Genomic DNA, 19,407 nt, shown 5'->3' with positions numbered 1-19,407 from the left:
TGAGCTCAGTTTAAGTGAAGAGCAGACTTAGATTTTCTAGGGATACAGCAGAGAAGTGTGAAGCTTCAGTTAAGCATTTGAATTATTAGTCACCTTGACAATCCATATGCTCTTCTAGAAAGATTTTGAGGCAAGAATTTATAACTAAAGAGAGCGTCAAGATATGCCATCATACAGTGAACTGAGAGATTGTAAATCTAGTTCAATTATTTTCTTATCCAGACTAGCACAGGCACCACTGCCAAAAGAGAGGCAGTCTTGCTTTTCCTCCTGCACTTGGCCAGTTGGTGTCTTTCTTCCTTTAAAGGGGGTCTGGAGCATCAGTCCCATTGCTGAACATACTTAACATGCTAAATTGGTTAGAAAACTAACTTCTGTGGGGAAAAAGTAATTTTCCTTCTAGGAGTTGTTGAATTTTTTCAGTGAATAGTGTGTACATCAGTTAACATGTCTGTGAGTGTGGCTGGAAGAGAGTGTTTGTGAGGAGTGTTTATGCACCAACATGAACTGGAACTTCACCTGCCTATCCTGTTGTGGTGAGAAATTGATGCAACTGGAGTATGTTCAGCAGTAGTAGATAAAACCCATATCTTGAGAATTGCCCAGAGTATCAAAAAGAACTGGTTGTGGAAATTTGAGTATTTTTCATTTTAAAAAATGGTGGCTTTTTAATGGGGTTAATGCTTTAAAAGACACCTAGAGTTTTGACAAGGTTCTGTTCTGAGATGAAGGGTAATGTGTAGCTGTAGGTGTCCAGATCTACAGTGGGAGATCAGAAGAGCAGTCCTGGAAATGTGAAAAAAGTTACTTTTTTCTAAGCTGTAACTCCAGAGCATTTGAGGTTAATCTTGGTTGCCTGCTAGTTTCTGCATTTTCCTTTGTGCTGGAATTGGCAGTCACCTGATCTTCATTGAGCTTTTTAAATTTGTGTTGGCAAAAGGTGGTTAATCATGATTTCATCTATTCATTACGTTCTGTTGGTGTTCTCCAATTAAACTGCCTGAGCAGCTCACTGCAAGACCAGCTTAGTACAGCTGTGGGACAGGAGACATCTCAACTGTGTAGCAGAAAGATGAGGGAGTTTTGGCCTGTCTGCCACACCAATTCTAATGCAGATTTGATTGGCTGTTACCTCTCAGTTACTTAAAAAAATTCCTTGCAAATGACAGATGATAATTTTAATTGCAATTAAATGAATTAATCAAGTATAGTAGTTAGATGTTGGAGATCTGTATTCTCTGACCATGGACCAATAAATGTGCTGCAGATGCTTGGGAGTAGGTTGAAAATGTTGGAGTAACTTTCATGTTACAATATCAAGACTATGTGTAATATTATGGTCTTGTGGAGATGTACAAATACTTATTTTTTTCTTACAATGTGGGATTGATGTGTGTGGTAACAAAAGGAGTTAACCTTCTTTTTCTCTTCTTGTAAGTATGTCTTCTGTTATACCTGTGTCTCTAACTTTGTTTTCCTACTGTAAAACTTTTTGCATTCTCACCCCAGCTTCCAAAACACAAGTCCGTTGTCGTTACATTAAATGACTCAGATGACAGTGAGTCTGATGGAGAGCCCTCTAACTCAACTAGCAGTGTGTTTGGAGGACTAGAATCTATGATAAAAGAAGCAAGGAGAAATGTTGAGGTAAATGCTGTCAAAATTTTTAAAACTTTAATTATTTTTCTTTGTATATGGAATTTAAACTTTAGAATTCAGTCAAGAAATACTGAATTGCATCAGAAGGGAATAAGAGTCCCATCTGGAGAACTACATTGTAATTTGGACTGCACAAGCTAATAAAATTTTTTTTGTTGAAGATGCCATCCTGAGGATAGAACTTGGAATATATTTTGGTTTGATTTTTTTCAATTAAAATTCAATGTATTGTTAGGCAAAAACATAGTGGCTTGAAAGATCTTACTAGCCTTGAACAACTGTGTTAGTGCTGAAATAATTCCTCTTATAAATACTATTTGATAGCTGTATTTTAATCTAGTATGACTGGTACTGACTTGAGTCTAATTGTAACAGGCATCAAAAATCAAAGCCCCTCCAAAATCAGAAAAAGAGAATGATCCAATGAGAACTCCAGAGGCTCTGCCAGAAGATAAGAAAATAGAATACAGACTTCTGAAAGAAGAGATTGCCAGGTAATCTTAGTTTAATTGTTAATGTAAAATGTGTTTTATTTGTAGCCCTTTACTAACTAGTCAACTTTTGTAACCTGAAGGAAGATCTGAGTTTAAAAACCTTGCCATCACCTTCTGGTTTTTCCCCCATGCAGTTTTTTGGTAAGACTACATAGAGGTCTAAAGAAAATCCTGGGATTTGAACTGACTTAGAGTACTGATGGCAGTCGTGGAAAGTACTTTTTCTTTTGACTTGAAATCTTGTCCTGCTACTATTTTCAAAAATTTAAAAACTCATGGGTGTACACGTGAAAATTATTATTGAGGCTGCTGAACAGCTTTGTTTCTGACATTTGTTTCAGTCGTGAGAAACAGCGCTTAATTAAGTCTGATCCAGTGAAGAACAATTCGTCCCCTGCAAATTCTGATGGTGAAGTTGATGGAATTGGGAGAATAGCAGTAGTGACCAAACAAGTCACAGAAGCAGAAGCAAAGCTGAAGAAAAACAGGTATGCATTTTACTGTCCTAAGTCCTACCTTTTGCTTAACAGGATGAAGAGAAAATATTTTCAAATGTGTAACATTTAAAGAATGATTTTTCCTGTTGTCTTGGAACTATTCAGCCTTTAATTCTATTGCTGTGCAAAAGGAATTGTGTTGTATTGCCAGTGAGGTGTTTGATAACTTTTATGTATGATTTGTCATACTAAGCGTTTTCAGCTGTATTTATGTTCAGTGACAAGATTATGATTTGTGCCAGCTAATATGGCTTTTCTCTTCTGGCATGCCTCTTCCGTGTTTCTCACCTTAATTTCAAATTACAAAGTAATTGGAAGTAGATGTGCTTTGCATCCTCTTCTCGGCTTCTTTTTCCACTTGATTATTTCTGTAGGGTCTTGTGAATTAACTAGGTTGCGATCAGTCATCAACTGAAGAATAATCTTCCATCCTCTCTTTATCCACACCCATCTAAGTGTTTATCTTCCCTTGATGCATAACTTTTTGTTACTTATCTACTCTGTTGCTGTGCCATAATATTATGGCTTGTAATCTGGAAGTGTGTGTGTGTCCCCTAAGATGGAGGTAGGTTGTTACTTAACAGAAAGCAAGAATGTGTGTTTTGGTTGTCATTCTATTAAAAACAGTCTTAGAGCATTTGCTTACCTTCCCCTGTCCTTGTAACTAGAATGTTTTTTTCTGCATTATACTTAGATGCTGAACTTGGGATGCTGAAATGTGCTGTATATATTGACAGTATTTACTGTCTTCTGAATATTAGGACTGTTTGGAGAGGCTTAATTTGTAGTCTTTTTGTGAGTTAGGAGAGCTATGTTCTTAAATAACTGGGGTTTTGGAGGAGCAGCAATTGCCCTAAGTAGTTTACCTTTGGAAAAAAATGTGTACATTCCTTTTTTATTTCAGAATGCTGTTGATAAAGGATGAGTCTGTCTTGAAAAATTTATTGCAACAACAGGCCAAGAAGAGAGAGAACGTTCGAATTGCTGAAAATAAAATTAGCAAACTGGCTGAACAGCTACAAGCAACAGAGAAGATCTTGAATGCTAACAAGGCATTTCTCAAGAGGCTTCAGGAACATGTAATTGGCACTCTGAAATGCTTGTTTCCTAGAGTTGGAAATCTTAAAATGGGATGCTTGATTTTTGGTGGCAGTAGACTTTTCTTTGAATTACTTACTAATTCCCACCTAGTTATATTACATCTCATTAATTCCATGTCATTATATTTTATTATGTGATTGTATCTGTAAATTTGCATCTTGCTGTAGTATTTAGTTTTTATTTTTATTTTTTCAGATACATAAAGTTCAACAACGAGTTACAGTAAAAAAAGCTCTGGCATTAAAATACGGAGAAGAACTTGCTCGAGCAAAAGCAGTAGCAAGTAAGGAAATTGGGAAACGAAAGCTAGAGCACGATCATCTTGGTGTAAGTCAGCATGCTTTTAAACCAAACTACTTGGAAAAGATTATCAATTTTGGTTAGGAAAGTTCAAGTGGCATTTCAGGAAAACATTTCAGAAACAATGCAGGGAATATTCGTATTGGTTTTGTTCATTTTTGAGAATTCAAAAAAAAGGCATTAATGATTTAAGGAAGAAAACTCTTCAAAGCCTGCATTTCAATGTTAGGGGAGTGGCATTCATAGCTAAGTAATAAGAGGAGCTATGTGGCTGTGAAAAAAGAAAATTCTGTTGGTAGACATCAACGATTGTGTTAAACTATCAAGCTAAGTTGCTGCAGAGTGGATCTGATACTGTTTTGAAAAACAAAATATACAAAAGCAAGACTAAAATATTTTTCTAAATTTTAGTCCTCCTACTCCCAACATCACTGTATGTACTTGTTTTATAGCTCAACTTTTAATTTGGGCCAGAACTTCTGTTGTAGCCTTCCCTCCCTGTACATGATAGAGGGTAATTTTTATCGCAAAACATGCAGATCTGCCACTTGAGTTGTGGCAAACCTTTGTTTTTTTTCTGCTGGTTGTTGAAATCTTCAGGCAAGAGTTTAAAATACATTTTTATAAACTCTGAGTTAAGTATTTTGGCTATGTTTTTCCTTCCTGTCAATAGATCAGTAGATGAGAAAATTGAAATAGAGATTTTTTTTTTTTCTTTTTAGCCAAGCAAAATGTTGAAATTGGATACCTCCCCTGCATCAAGTCCAAAAAAGCCTTCAGCAGAATTGATTGCACTAGAGAAAAAACGACTGCAGCAGCTAGAATATGAATATGCTCTAAAGATTCAGAAGTTGAAGGAGGCCCGTGCACTTCAAACCAAGGAACAATCAAATACCACGCCTCAAGTAGAAGAGGAATCTGAATTTGCATTACCTCAGCCATCACTTCATGATCTTACACAGGACAAATTGACTTTGGATAGTGAAGAAAACTACTTTGATGATGAAGTTTTGTCTAATTCAAACAGAGAACGAAGGAGATCTTTCAGAGAATCGAATTCTTTTACAAAGCCAAATCTTAAGCACATGGACACTCCAAAACAAGAAACTATAAACAAACTTTCTAAAAAGGCTTCCGAGGAGCCTGAGCTGTTCCTTGGATTGAATATTGATGAACTGAAAAAACTCTATGCTAAAGCTGACAGCTTGAAAGAGCTGCTAATGAAAAGTACTGCCTGTATTGTGCCTAAGGAAGATCTCTTGTGTGGTCAGGTAAATGTTTTACAATTAAACATGAAGCTTGTTACTATTGCAGCTGCTGTATATCTGTTTATCTGTTTCCTAGGAAATTTCAGTGGACGTGGATGTTTTTACATCACAAAGTAAACAAGCTGAACTGAAACCATTTCCGTTTGGACCATATCGTAGTCCTCTTCTGCTGTTTAAATCCTACAGGTATGAAGACTGTAGCAGCTTTTTGACTCACACTTGTGTTCTTGTTCATATGGTCTTCAGTGCTCTTCCTTGATACCCAGATGTGTACAGAAAGACAAGTCCTAGTGAGAAACTTGACTATCCCTAAACAATATTGCCTGGTTTAGGAAATATAATTATTTTATTCACTTTTTTTTTCTGCTATGCACATGTCCCTTGGTTTTGTGCAATATGCTGCTTTTATGTTGTATTGTACATTGTTTGATACAACTAAACTGAAAACATGGCTGAGCGTTTGAAAACAGGATTTTTATATCTAGTATGAAACAATGTATATCCAAGAAGCGTATTTCAGTTATGCAGTCTTTGAACTTGGCTGAGATTTACATAATCTGAGTCAAAATTGGCTCAGTCATCTATTTTTGGATTTCTCCTCAGTGGAAAGAGGCATAATCACAGTGATTCATCTTGACTTGACAGTAATAGCTGCAAGTGTAATCAGTTTGGCACATCTGTCTTTGGACTAAAGAGAACTTTGTTCCTACATGTCAAATTGTAGACAACAACAGTTGAATTTAAACTGGAGAAGTTGTATCCTACTATGTGCTCCAGCTTTTTTATTGCTATGGACTTAAGCAGTAGAAGATGGAGAAAACCATCTTTACATGAGTATTCATTTTAACTTGTAGGTTATGATGTCAATTCCTGAAGGAGCTAGAAATCCCAAAATTGATGTAGTCAAACTTCAGCTAAAGATTTAAAAGAAGTGTTAGTCTGCTAGACTAAGACTGGTTTTGTTTGTTTATGTGTTCTGAGGCTGAAATGTTTTCTTTCCTACTGTTTCTTCAAGTTTAGTCTTTAACAGTTACCTTTACACTTCTATTTGATGTTGGTCTTAATGCTGATTAAAGCATGAGATTTTCTATAAACTACTGAAATACACTTTCAGTAGTTTGCTTTCAATAGTGGGTTTTTACTCCACTCCTGTTTTCATATTAATGAAGTTCTGCACCTAAAGGAGATGAGAATGCTAGAGGAAAACTTAATTAGGTTGAGAAGTATTCCATTGTTCCCTTCCTCTTGCCCTTGTTTTTGCCTTGTTCTTAGCCTGTAGGTGCTTTTGGTTAGTAGCAGGGATTTGGAAATAATGAGATTTAATACTGGGAGTGATTTTAATTCCTTTTTTTAGAAAACGGATGTCTTGCCTTGTGTACTTTTTGCCCCTAATTTGCTGTTTCATTTTAGGTTTAGTCCTTATTTCCGTACCAAGGAGAAGCTGTACCTCAGTTCAATAACGTATAGCAATATGATTGAGCCAAAACAGTGTTTCTGCCGCTTTGATTTAACAGGCACGTGTAATGATGATGACTGTCAGTGGTAAGTTCTTTATTTTCGTGACTTAAACGAAACCTCTCTTCTAGATGTCTGACTTTGAGTCTGAAATAAGTACTGTTTTCTTTTCTTTGAAAGATCTGGATATGTGATCCTATGCACAGGTTATTTTTAATACTCTATTACAGATACTTAGTTGGAAGAAAAACCCCTTTCAACTAAGCCATGAAGAAGGAGGAGGCTTTTTAGATGTGAATTTAGAAAAATAGTACGGCCTGATAGAGAATATCTAACGTTTTTCTAGTAATTCAAATGGATTCTAGTTATATACAACTTCAACATAACTTCCACTCATAGAAGCTCACATAGTGGTTGAAACTGTTAAGCACCCTTGATTTGAAAAGTGTATACCAAATCAATGATTAAGTGAAAACCAATAATATTGTAGTGTAATTCTAGTTTCTGGGAAAAGTACTAGCTAAGTTTGTTTCTTTAAAGGCTGGTGTTAAAATGTATTAAAAATAACTTGTTTACCAATCTTGTGCAGTATATTTAAAAGTGGATATGAATTGGCTCGGAATGTACTCAGTATGGAAACCTAACTACTGGTAAAACTGGACTGAGCTTTATTCTGGATCAGCTTTTAGCTGCTGTCATCAGACCATTGTTAGACTCTTTAAGATATAAAGTGATATCTCATTCTTATAATTACTTTATTTGAACTGGAAAGTTCTAAATACCATGCTGTAGGCTTAAGTTTAGAAAAAGCCTAGAAAGAGAAGTTTAGAAAAGTTAAATGTAGAAATACATTTAACCAACTTGCATTTAACCAACTTTCAAAGCAAACAGTACTTTTTCTGTGGATATTGTTTTCTTTATGCCTCACCCAAGTGTGTACTAAAACTTTTCTAATATTTTGTTGCTATGATAAATGTATTAATTGCTTATTTATTTGTTTTAGGCAGCACATGAAAGATTGCACTCTTAGCCGTAAGCAGCTCTTTCAGGATATTCTGTCCTACAATTTAGAACTGATTGGCTGTTCAGAAAAAAGCACTGATGAGGAAATCAGCACTGCCACAGGTTATTGAGTCTTTTGTTCTCTTTTGTTCTCTTTTGTATCTAAAAATTATTTTCTGAAGGGAATGAGTTCCATTGAAAGCTCTAGGTGCAAGAACTTTGATGTGAAGCAATATATAAGATAGAGCTATATGAAGTTTCTTTGGTTGTCCGTTTCAGTCCTTTATAGTGGGTAGTTACCTTGGTGTCTTACAGAAAGAAAAGAATCACTGGTCTGAGGAACATTTCATTAAAAACAAGTATTGCTGTTATTCAGGGTGTTGGGGAGCAGTGAACATGGAATCTTTACCTCTCTCCTTCCTCAGTTCTTTCTGTAACTACTGGACAGACCTGTTTCAGTGGAGCTGGAATTTTATAACAATGCCTTTGCCATATAGGCAAGTGGCCATACAGAACTTGCTTATTTTTCATTTTTTTGTTCTAGTATGTTAAATTATCATGCCTCTTATAGCAGTCATATTTCATAAATTTAGAATGGATTGTGTTAAATTGCTGTTAAGTTACGTAATTGTTTAATCTATATGCTTACCTAAGCTGCACATATTCTTGTTTCAGAAAAATATGTTGAAAAGCTTTTCGGTATAAACAGAGATCGTATGTCAGTGGATCAGATGGCTGTTCTTCTGGCCAGCAACGTCAACGAGAGTAAAAGTCACAGTAAGTATCTTGGTAGATTAAATAAAATATATATAAATGAGTAAAAACTATATGAGTATACCTTGATGGTTTTGTAAACCAAAAATATATTTTAATATAATTTATTTATCTCAGTATTATAAATTCTGATTATGGTAACAAAGTCTACAGAGTTTAAGACAATAATACAATAGTTTTGGAGTTCCATTTGTAGAATTTGTTTATGCACTTAAGCACAATAAATTTCAAGTAAGTAGTATTGAAATTTATGCACTTCTTTCTGTTGAACTCACAGAATCTTTTTATCTAAAATCCTTATTAGGAAAAATATTTTACTCTTGAATACAGAAATTGAAAGAATTTTTACTACTTTGTTTACAGCCCCTCCACATACAACTTGGAAAGAGAAAAGGAAATGGAGACCTAAGTACTGGAGAAAACCTCTGTTAGATAGTAGCAGCAGTGAAGAGGAACAGTTTGTTGGACCTATTAAATATGGTAATCTGGATGTGTGGCACCCTTTAAATGAATACTAGAGGAAAAAACCCACCCACCTCTTTCTAACACTTGATTTTTAAAGGGTTTTTTGAGAAAACCAGGGCTTTATTTAATAGCTTTCTTTACTTTCTACTTCCTGTATGCAGACTTTATTTTGCGTAAATTTTTGGGTAAAGTTTTGACCTACACTTGTAACTCTATTAGATTTTTTCTTTAATGTGACTGGAAGTTAGGGTGGAATGCCTAATTATCTGTTCTTAAAAGGAGCATAAGGAACTGTTTCCCTAGAATGTTTCAGCCTTGCCCATATACCATTAGGATTTTTAAAAAGTTTTATTTTGCTTCAACAGCCCTGCTTGCTCCTTTCCCCCTCCCCCTGAACTTTAAATAATAAAACATCAGTGTTCAGTTACCTTACATTTGTACAGAATTTGTATTTGGTGTGAGGTCAGGAGTTAAAATAAGCTGTAGTTAAGCAGCATTTGAGACTTGGAAGCTGCTAGAGCATCAGTAACCTGATAGCATTTCACATGTGACTCTTGCAGGTAGGAGCTTTAGGATTTGTTAGCAAATCTCTAAAAAGGATTTTTTGAGACTCACAGTGGAGATAATTTTTTCTTTGTCAAATACGTCTAGTTCATAATGCTGCCTAATGAGCTGCCTTAGTTGGTGTCTGTTGATCAAGGCAAACTTTACAGCTAATTCTTTCATTCTTTCACTTTTGGAATATAACCAGTTCTCTACAAGCAATACAGTTTGAAGAATGCTGAGCTAATGCTATTTACTTGTGATTGATGGGAGTACTTGAAATATGTAAATGCCGCCTCTTGTGAGAGTTACTGGTCACTACTGTTTTAAAAAGGAAATTTTCTTTTTAAAAAATTTGTCTATTATTTACAGCCCATCCCTCAGAACATAAAAAAAGAGTTCCAGTGCTTGATACTGTGGTGACTCCAGATGATGTCCGGTATTTTACAAGTGAGACTGATGACATTTCCAACTTGGAAGCAAGTGTCCAAGAAAACCCCTGTGATGTACAGCTTTGGATTAAACTTGCATATAAATACTTGAATCAAAATGAAGGGTATGTCTGTTACATATGAGACCTTGCTACATTTGCCCTTGCTGCTATGATCAAGTTTCCTATTTGATATTAAAGAACTTTCTTCAACAATGCCACAAATAATGCATTACTTTAAGCAGGTTAAAAAATAGATTATATTTAGTGCAATATATGAGTAATAAATTACACTGATGGTTTATCTTTGGGTAGGTTCTTTTTCAGAATGGAAGTTGATGGAAAGTAGTGTGGGAGAAGTAATTGTTCATGTTTGAAAAGTGCTCTGTGTAAGATGACAGTGGAATGTTGTACTTCCAGCAGTAAAAGTGGGCCAATGAACTCAAATCATTCTCCCCTACAGACTGAATGGTTGCAATAATTTTTGAAATTACTTTCATCAGCCATCTTTCTTAAAAGGACAGTTTTGATAGTTGGTTTTATCCCTGTAGAAATCATCCACTTGAGCACTTGGTTTCTTATTTTGTGATATTTTTTTAAAATTTCAGTTTTCTGAGTTTCAATTGCTTCTCTTCCTTAAAATTATGCTGCAGAGTACCAAGTTTCTGTTGGCAATCAGATCACTTGAATAGGAAGTCTGTCATGATGGTTTCATCCATTATGATGATTGACTTCAGTTTTAATAGTGAGGTACAGCTGAGCAACTGTAGCAGGAAGCAAGGGGGAAATGGAGAGGAGCAGCTCTACTTTAAAAGCCTTGTTTAAACTGTGGATAGTGGGAAATTAGGAAACAAATCAGTTTAACTGTATCAGTAGGTGCCTGAACAATAGAAGGGGTAGAACTGGGAAGGCCAGTAATCAAAGTATTGCTGGCAATACAAAGTATTGCTGGCATGAGAAGAGCATGCCTTCTGAACATAAGTGTAGTTGGGAAACAGTCAAGAGAAGGAAGGAAACCCTAGTGGAAGATAGGTGCATCCTTTTCTTAAAACAGCCACCTCTCCCATTCCTACTTCTTCAGTACTCTGAAGAAATTTGACTGCTCTAGTAAGTGAAAGTAGCGGGATTGGGAAATCTTCAGATTTATGCATGATTAGCTGTGTTAGGTTTTTTTTGAGACTTGTGCATTTCTTCTCATACATATCCATGCAAAATAATTTCTAAAGATGTTTTCAGAATAAGTGGGATCTCAGAAACATTCTGTGGTTTTATGGAAGATGTATTTATGAATTAAAGCTTGTCTCTGTGGCTTGCAGTATGGTCAATTATTTCAGCTAATTTCATATTACTTGGTGGGTATCATCTCATGATTTTTTTTATTTCAAAAAATAAAATTTCAGGTTTTTTCATGTCTTAGAGACAAAACCTGTATGATATGCTGAAATAAAGGCTTATATATAATTACTGTAGAAAGTAAATTAAATATTTAACGAAAATGTAACTTACATTAATACACCTCTGAAGTATCTACTTAAGTTCCATTTTCATATTTGATACAGTGGAAGTCATAATACCAGCACAACTGATGTGAGTCCTTTTTTCAATATTTAATTTTTACAGCTCCTCATCTGAGTGTTTAGATTCTACTTTAAATGTTTTGGCTCGAGCCCTGGAGAGCAACAAAGAAAATCCTGAAATTTGGTGTCATTACCTCAGACTTTTCTCAAAAAGAGGAACCAAGGAGGAGATACAGGAAATGTGTGAAACAGCAGTGGAATATGCTCCCTCTTATCAAATTTGGTGGACAGTAAGTAAAAATTCCAAATAATATATTAAATGTTCCTGTAAGTGTGTGTATTCTACTCTGTAAAAGTCAGTGTGCGTGACAGGAAAGTGTCAAATGAAAAGTACTATTTTTGAAACATCAAAAGTTGAAAATGAAACTATTCAGGTTCTTGCCGGTTATTTTTAGAAATCATCAGTTTTCCTCAGGTAGTAAAAATTATTTAAAATCAATGTGTTAAATTGATTGCAAAACATGGGTGTTCTTGTACTGTTAAAAGCGGTATCTTTAGAGGTTTAACATGAAAATTTGGTGTGATAAGATAGCAAAAGGCATTATTTGAAGTTTGTGATCTTTAAACCTTAACGTAGAAGCTTTACTTGCATTTTGATTGTTGTTACTATTATTTCTCTCTAGTTTTTGAATTTGGAGAATTCCTTCGATGGAAAAGACTATGTATGTGGGAGGATGCTACAGTTCTTAATGGAAGTGACAGGAGGAGGAGAAAACCCAAATCTTGTGTCCTTTCAGTTGCTGGAGACACTCCTCTACAGGGTTCATTTAAGCCTCTTTACAGGAAGACATCAGAATGCTCTTGTTCTGCTGCAGGTGACTTCCAAATTACCACCCCAGGAGTGTTTTCATAGCTTCACCTTTTTAGTTTGTGTGACTGTGGTAGTTTGAACTTTAGTGGAATTGTGCCTTCCCTTAGGAGAATTTCTTCAGCAAGTAGAGGCTTCTGCTTTGAGCTATGATGCCATTGTAAAAGCTGCATGTAGCTTTGAGGGTTTTATTGCCTACTTTTTTTTTTTGTTTGTGTACCTAATAGCTTAGACTACTAGGTCTCAAAATAATTCCCAGGGAGATACTTTATTTTTTGGTTTCTTGTAAACCATAGATCAGGTTTTTGCTATGAAAGGTCTGAGAGTATTGCCTCAGGTATTCAAAATTGCTACAGAAATTATCAAACCAGTAGTTCTTGGGAAAGAACATAGTAGCTGTCTAACAGTATTGCCCTAGACTGTTAAATTTATTTCTCCTGTCAACCCTGAAGTCAATGAGTTATCTCAGGCCAGAACTATGACTGTAGAAGTAATTTAGGTGACTGTTAACTCTTGTGTTGATGATAAAAGTGGTGGCTGAGGGTGAGAAATGGACATCACCCTCTCCCAGAGTGGGAGCTCTGTCCTTTCAGTAGCAGGTTGTTTCATTCCTGCCAGTAGGTGCCTCTTGTTGCTTGCTGCAGCCTGTCACTGCCCTCAGAGTTTGAGAACGTCAGGCTTTTGTCTGGCTCCAGCTGGAATGAGAAAGCACAGTGCTGTGCTGACTTTCCCCAAATGTGCTGAGAAATGTAACTCTGAATGCATAAAAAGAGCAGGACTCTGGAGAAAAAACTGTTTGTGTCAAATCAACATGGAAATCCAGGGAGAATTAGACTGGTTGGTTACCCTCACCTTTCTTCAAAGCATCATCACAAAGTCATACTTTTTTTTCCCAAATGAATCTGAAATGTGTAGTTCAAAAGAATGGCTTGGCAAGAGATTATTTAATTGTATTTCAGAGAGAATAATTTTGGAGTAACTGCTACTTCAGAGTAAATAGCCGTGTGTATTGGAAAACATGAAAGCAATTTTTTTCAAGTATTTTGTGGACTTATTTTTCAAGTATTAAGTGAAATGCTTTTGAAACACCAGTTTTCACCAACTTCAGGACATGTGTTCTGCTGAATTTTGCATAAATTTGCAAGTATATTCATTCTCTTGAAAAATGTATTCTTTGATCATACTGTGTTTGTGCAGAAAAATGTTGGCACATTGGTAGTCATGAGGTTCTGTTGTGTTTTAGAAAGAAATTGTGTTTAGACTTTATTTAATTGCATGCCCTAATTATTTTATTTAGTATCTGCTAGATTAACTGGACTATTCTATCTTTGCATATAACTAGTAGAAAAATTAAGTAGTATCCTTGTTCTCAGTGAGGTTTCCAAAACATTTTTTAAAACGTGTCTAGAGATGGTGGACTTCAATAGGTGTAACTTAGTAGTTTTATAACAAGAATTTAATAAATAAAAACCCCAAGCCAAACAGACAACCCCAAATGCACAAGACCTAGTGAGATATAGCAAGTTGAATCCAAATTGTAGATGGGTTGTATGTAGAGCTACTGTATTACTTCTTATGGAACTGGAAGTAATACAAGAATAAAGCAGGAAAATAGAAAGAACACATGTTGGGAGATGTGTGTTTTCAAAGTGTCTCTTCACTTTTTGCAATAGCAATCTTCTGTGGTTTTTCTTGAACCTTTTACTACAAACTATGCATAAGGTGAATAACCACACATTCACATAAGCTGAATATGATTCTGATTTACATAACAAATTAGTTCCTGTCTACTCTCTGGAAAAGTTTTGAGAATATTAAAACCTATTCTTCCTGTTTTCTTTTTCTGTTCTTAAATCTTAGACTCTTTGACTGAAATGTGATGTATTTCTTCCACCCTTTACAGAATGCTTTAAAATCAGCAAATGACAAGATGATATCAGAACACCTTACTGCAAGTGACCGTTGCTTGGCTTGGCTGGCTTATATACATCTAATTGAGTTTGGTGTTCTCCCAGTCAAGTTCTATGACCCAGCTAATGTCAGTCCTTCAAGGATTGTGCACAAAGAGCCATTTTTAATACCATGGCAGACAGTTCAAGATGTGAAGACTGATCCTGATACACTTCTAGCTATGTTTGAAGGTAAGATTAAGGTGATAAATACTTAATGTGTTCTTCACATGTTGTAATTCAAGAAGTATTATTCAACTTCAGAATTTCAAGTCAGTGTTGATGACTATGTTAAGCCAGTGAATTAATCCAGTGAATATTGCATTTTGATTTACCCAGAATAGTGAGGAAAATCCATGTTCTTGGATGCTTAACCAACACTCTTGAGTTTTCATCTGAGGTTTCAGTTCAGCTTTATCTTGGTAGAATATGATAGTTCAGAGAAAAAGACCAGTCACTGGCTTGTGATTGTATGACATTGCTAGTTTTCTTGGGCTTATGCAAGCATAAAACCAAACTTCAGCTGTCATTCTTTCTTACCCTTTTTCCCCTCAGGTAGGATATGTGTATTGGGAAGTTACTTTCCTGGAATATTAGTGTATTTCCTTGAAAGAGACAGAACAATGCAATTGTTTATCTTAATTCACAGTTCAGGTAAATTGAATATTTTTTTTAAATGAAAAATGAAGATAGAAGAAATAAAATTCTTAGCTTATGGTAGTGCTGCCAGAGGTAGACTACATAGTAGCAGACAAATACTGTTATATAGTATTTCTAAATGTTGGTGTTGAGTGGTTAGCCAGCAGCAGTATGAAGTTGCCACTGAGAAAATATTTATGCTGCTGTTGGCAATGCAGTGTTGAAATACTCAAGGATTAATGGAGTAGCCCAGCTGTGTGAGTGAAGGCAGTCTAGCTGTGGGTAATAGGGTTTTATTATGCTGAGGAGAAAAAGAATATCCTTGCATTAGCTTTTGCCTCAATAGCTTTCAGCAGCTATGCTGAAAACAATAGCTTTCAGCAGCTATGCTGGAAATCCTGGAATGTGATTTTAAATCTAGGGATATACTTCTGTCTGTAACATTGCTTTAGTGTTTCATTGGTAGGATGGTTCCTATTTTTAAAAGGAGTAAGAGATGAAACTGAAAGCTTTGTCTTTGCACTGTGGTGATAAGTAATGAGAGAAGATGACAATCTATTTCTAAGAATTTGCAAAAAAAGCACTCTCAGAAATATCATTTCACACGTACGTATTTTCCTTATGTTCAAGGAGACATTTTATTATGTTAAGGCTTCACATAACTTTGACACTGTTTCAGGTGTAAAGGCTTTGTTTTTTACTTTTGTTTTGTAGATGCAGTCAAAACATGTACTGATGAAAGTCTTGAGGCTGACAAAAGAATAGCTACCTGCTTTCCTCTCTATAGGAACATGATAGCTTTGCTGAAACTTCTTGAAAGGTAAGCTGTTAGTTGTTTCAAGACATTCTTAACTGGAGTAACTGGAGTACTTGACTTTTTTTTTTTTGGTTAAACTTGACCTTTTACTTTTCTTTAAGGTGGGAGTCTGCTGCAGAACTTTGTAGGTCTTTATTGGAGCTCTGCCCTAACAACTGTCAGCTCTTGGAGAGTTTGGCCACCTTGTATTTGCAGATGAAGCAGAGCGAAAATGCCCAAAGGGTGTGGATTGGAGCTTTTGAGAAGAATCCTCAGAATGCAGAAATTTTTTATCGGTTGTGTAAATTTCTTGTTTCACAGGTAATACTCCACTTCAAAACTTACTTGCTGGTCTGCTAGCTCTGCAAAGTTTGGGCTTAGTGTGTTGTTTAAAAATCTTACAAAATTGATTCAGCTTAGTGATATTTTTGTAATGTCTAGTACACCTTCCTATAAATAGGAAAAGTATAATTAGCAATACAAGTGACATGATAAAAGATAATCTTAGCAATTACATAAAACCATAGATTTATAATTGATGTTGTTCTAACTCAGTGTTAGTAATATCCTTAAGAAAGAAAACAGAAAGTAAAAGCACACCCTGTAATATTTTTTCAGCTTCTTTCTACTGCTGACTGCCCCATTTAAACTTCATTTGTGAGAAAATGATGACAATGGAGCATTGCAGAGATAGGCACACCACTTGTAATTCATTTTGCTTATATTAGTCTCAGCATATTCAGGTTGATGTTTGCTTATATTAGTCTCACCATATTCAGGTTGATGTTTGATTTTTTTTTCGTTAAAAAACAACAACAACAACAACAAAACAGGAAAGGTCAAGCAGTATTCTTCCACTGTTGCAAGATTTCGTGGCAGCTTTCTTTGAGAATACATGCCAAGAGCATGGTCCCATGGATCTCTTAAGGTATGTTTAGAATAATATTTTAATTTAAATTTTGAAAATATTGGCATTTTCTTGAATTGCATGATTATCTAGAACTTTTAAATTCGTGTTTTTTAGCATGGCATGTTTTGCCAGAACTTCAGTGAATAGTGATTTGGGTATAAGGTTTACACTTGTTATTGCGCAGACACTAATTTGTAGAGCCATGAATATCTAAAAATTAAATGGTAAAAATGTTGAGTGTCTGGATTTGGGTAATGAAAATCAATCATCTATATACCAAAGTTGGTTTTGGTTTTTTTCCCCCCTAAAGCTAGGTGCCTAAAATTACATATCTAAAATAACACTGTTTAGGCACTTGAAGAAGACCTTCATCAAGAGGTCCAGCATGTTATTAATTAGATTATTGTTGAGAAGATACAGGTTTCATATGTAGCCTGATGATTTCCCCCTGGAAATTTAGCACCTAGTTGAAAGACAGAAGTTTTGAAATCTGCCAAGTTTCCTATGATGCCTGTGAAGATCTTCAAAGCAAAAGCTTTCCATGCTCAAGCTTATTCAGATGAGCTTTTGAAATGTTCTTATCTCTAAGTTAGGTGTTAGATTTTATTCTTGCTTGCATTTGTTTACGTACTTGATGCATTTTATGAAGGAAGAGGAGAGTCTGTCATATAAGGCAACATTTAACTTCCTATATAATGAAAGAGTGAATGCCTTCTTTATTAATTACTTCTATATTTCTGTGAAATACTTTCTGTACAGATTTTATCTGGGTAGAATTAAACTGAAATCTAGGAGAAGTGCATTTTTTTCGTATTTTTCATGAACTGGACTTTGTAACTGAGTGTTAAACACACATAGGATTCTTCCATGTAGAAGGCTATTCTTGTTTACTACTATTTTTTTCTCTTGTAGATATCTCTTGAATTTTCCAATGCCAATTGAATTTACATCACCTCTCTATAAAGAACATCTTACAGATGATGTTGTTAACCAGCAAATCCCGTATCTGTGGCAGATCTACTGGTGAGATTTTCCTAGGAATTTCTGAGAGAGAGCTATTGTGTCTGAGTGAAATGGCATTTTCAAAAGCAGAGTATTCATTACTTGCCTGAGGGTGTATCACTTTGGATTCTCTGAATAAATGATTGGCCAGTCCTTAGAGAACATACTGGCCTGCTGCACAATGGAGATAATTTTATGAAACTGAGTTGCATGTCAGCTTAAATTTTCCACTTGAGAAATCTTTCAGAAATTCTGACCTACAGGAATGGTAATAGGTGTGTTAATCTCAAAATGTTTTTTTGTTTGTTTTACTTTTGGTTTAGGTTGCTGCTACTAGTAGTGTTTTTCTTTCTCTTGGCTTTCAGTTGTCTCCCTTTTATTTTACAATAGTTTTACTTTATTTAAGTTTCCATTCTGTTTAGTCCAGATCTCCCCAGCTCCTTGACTCATTGTTTTAGCTGTTCATGGAGAAGCTCCACAGCCATGTAATGCAGGAGGGTGACTTATTCCTCCACAAGAGGTTGTAAAGGTTATAATGGAGCATGTCTTTGTCATGTATACACAATCTTTTTTCTTTTGTTGTTTTTTCTATTTCTTCCATCATTCCTTTTGATAGCAGCAGTATACAGGATTGCCAGAGACCACATTATTAGCTGTCTGTAACTTACACCAGTTACTTAAGTGTGGTTACTGAGGTGCTAGCTTACACTGTTTAAGAAGTTTACCATTTCATGGTCTGGGTTTGTCAGTCTTCACAAGTAGCTATTTGGCCTTTCAGATAAGTAAAAGGGCAAGGATGATATTGTTTCACATAATGAGTGAAAATCCACAGTACTTCTTCAACACTATTGCTCATTGTTTTTAATTGGTGGACAACTTACAGGTAAAATGTATAGTTTTCAAGAAAATTTGATCAAAACCTTATTTAAAGATTATCTTTATGGGATTTTTTTGCACTATTACTGTCAACTTAAATACTTCTTAATTTTGATTTTTAGCAAAATATCTCTTGACAAGCTCAGTTTTGGGTTTGCCACTCATGCAATAGAAGCATTGTTACTAAGACACTTTGGGTCACTATTTAGTCATAAGGTATGCTGACTTAAGCTCAGATTCTCCTGTATTTTAGCACCCTCTTCTAGGAGGGAGTACCTAAATTACTTTCAGAGCTAATAATTGAGTATTTCTCATTTTGAGTTTTGCTGCAGTAAGTATCTAAGTACCTGGGCCCGTGTTACCTATATTACCTTTCTTTACGTATGGAGGACCAAAAACATAAAAGTTGAATTTTACCAATTGAAAATAGATTGAAATCTGCAAAGCCTTAAAGGTCTTGTAACAGTGTTTTACTTGGAAAGACTATTTGTGTGCATGCATGTTGCACACTAATGCATACACATACTATTTTAGAAAGGGTAGCAAATAGGTGATTTAGTTAATAATTCCTGGGGAAAGCAGGAGTAGAATCACCCACAGATTCTGTAACTTTAGTCAAGAGGGCTTGGTAGCAAGTTCAGCCCTATTTACACTTTATATATTTCTGTGTACTCCTTTATGAGGTTGTTAGATTTTCCCCCTCACTACTTATTGCAAGCCTTATTTTTTTTTTTCATTCTTATGTTACACTTTGGAATATGAAGTTTTTACTGTGTCTTGATCTAAGAATGTGTCAGCTCCTGTCTTTGATTAGGTCTTGTGTGTTGGTCTAACTGTATGTTTCTTTGAGAAACTGTTAAAG

At 35.3% G+C, this 19,407-nt stretch overlaps 1 protein-coding gene across 2 annotated transcripts in view; it reads left to right on the top strand.

Moving 5' to 3' along the window:
• Positions 1-19,407, top strand: part of ZFC3H1 (zinc finger C3H1-type containing) — a 40,962-nt gene that overhangs the window by 14,657 nt on the left and 6,898 nt on the right. For both annotated transcript variants that reach the window (XM_064701944.1, XM_064701943.1), the window contains exons 10-28: positions 1,510-1,647; positions 2,035-2,153; positions 2,495-2,641; positions 3,555-3,729; positions 3,947-4,078; positions 4,774-5,322; positions 5,396-5,505; positions 6,730-6,861; positions 7,778-7,899; positions 8,452-8,553; positions 8,914-9,030; positions 9,931-10,114; positions 11,609-11,795; positions 12,189-12,380; positions 14,277-14,514; positions 15,676-15,781; positions 15,880-16,078; positions 16,591-16,685; positions 17,580-17,690. In XM_064701944.1, coding sequence (XP_064558014.1) covers positions 1,510-1,647; positions 2,035-2,153; positions 2,495-2,641; positions 3,555-3,729; positions 3,947-4,078; positions 4,774-5,322; positions 5,396-5,505; positions 6,730-6,861; positions 7,778-7,899; positions 8,452-8,553; positions 8,914-9,030; positions 9,931-10,114; positions 11,609-11,795; positions 12,189-12,380; positions 14,277-14,514; positions 15,676-15,781; positions 15,880-16,078; positions 16,591-16,685; positions 17,580-17,690 — 3,155 coding nt within the window. The remainder of the gene's footprint in view (positions 1-1,509; positions 1,648-2,034; positions 2,154-2,494; positions 2,642-3,554; positions 3,730-3,946; positions 4,079-4,773; positions 5,323-5,395; positions 5,506-6,729; positions 6,862-7,777; positions 7,900-8,451; positions 8,554-8,913; positions 9,031-9,930; positions 10,115-11,608; positions 11,796-12,188; positions 12,381-14,276; positions 14,515-15,675; positions 15,782-15,879; positions 16,079-16,590; positions 16,686-17,579; positions 17,691-19,407) is intronic.

The sequence above is a fragment of the Zonotrichia leucophrys genome, chromosome 1A (assembly GCF_028769735.1).
Source record: "Zonotrichia leucophrys gambelii isolate GWCS_2022_RI chromosome 1A, RI_Zleu_2.0, whole genome shotgun sequence".
Classification (NCBI taxonomy): domain Eukaryota; kingdom Metazoa; phylum Chordata; class Aves; order Passeriformes; family Passerellidae; genus Zonotrichia; species Zonotrichia leucophrys.
Note: the sequence above shows the minus strand (reverse complement) of the source record. Positions and strands in the feature narration are given on the sequence as shown.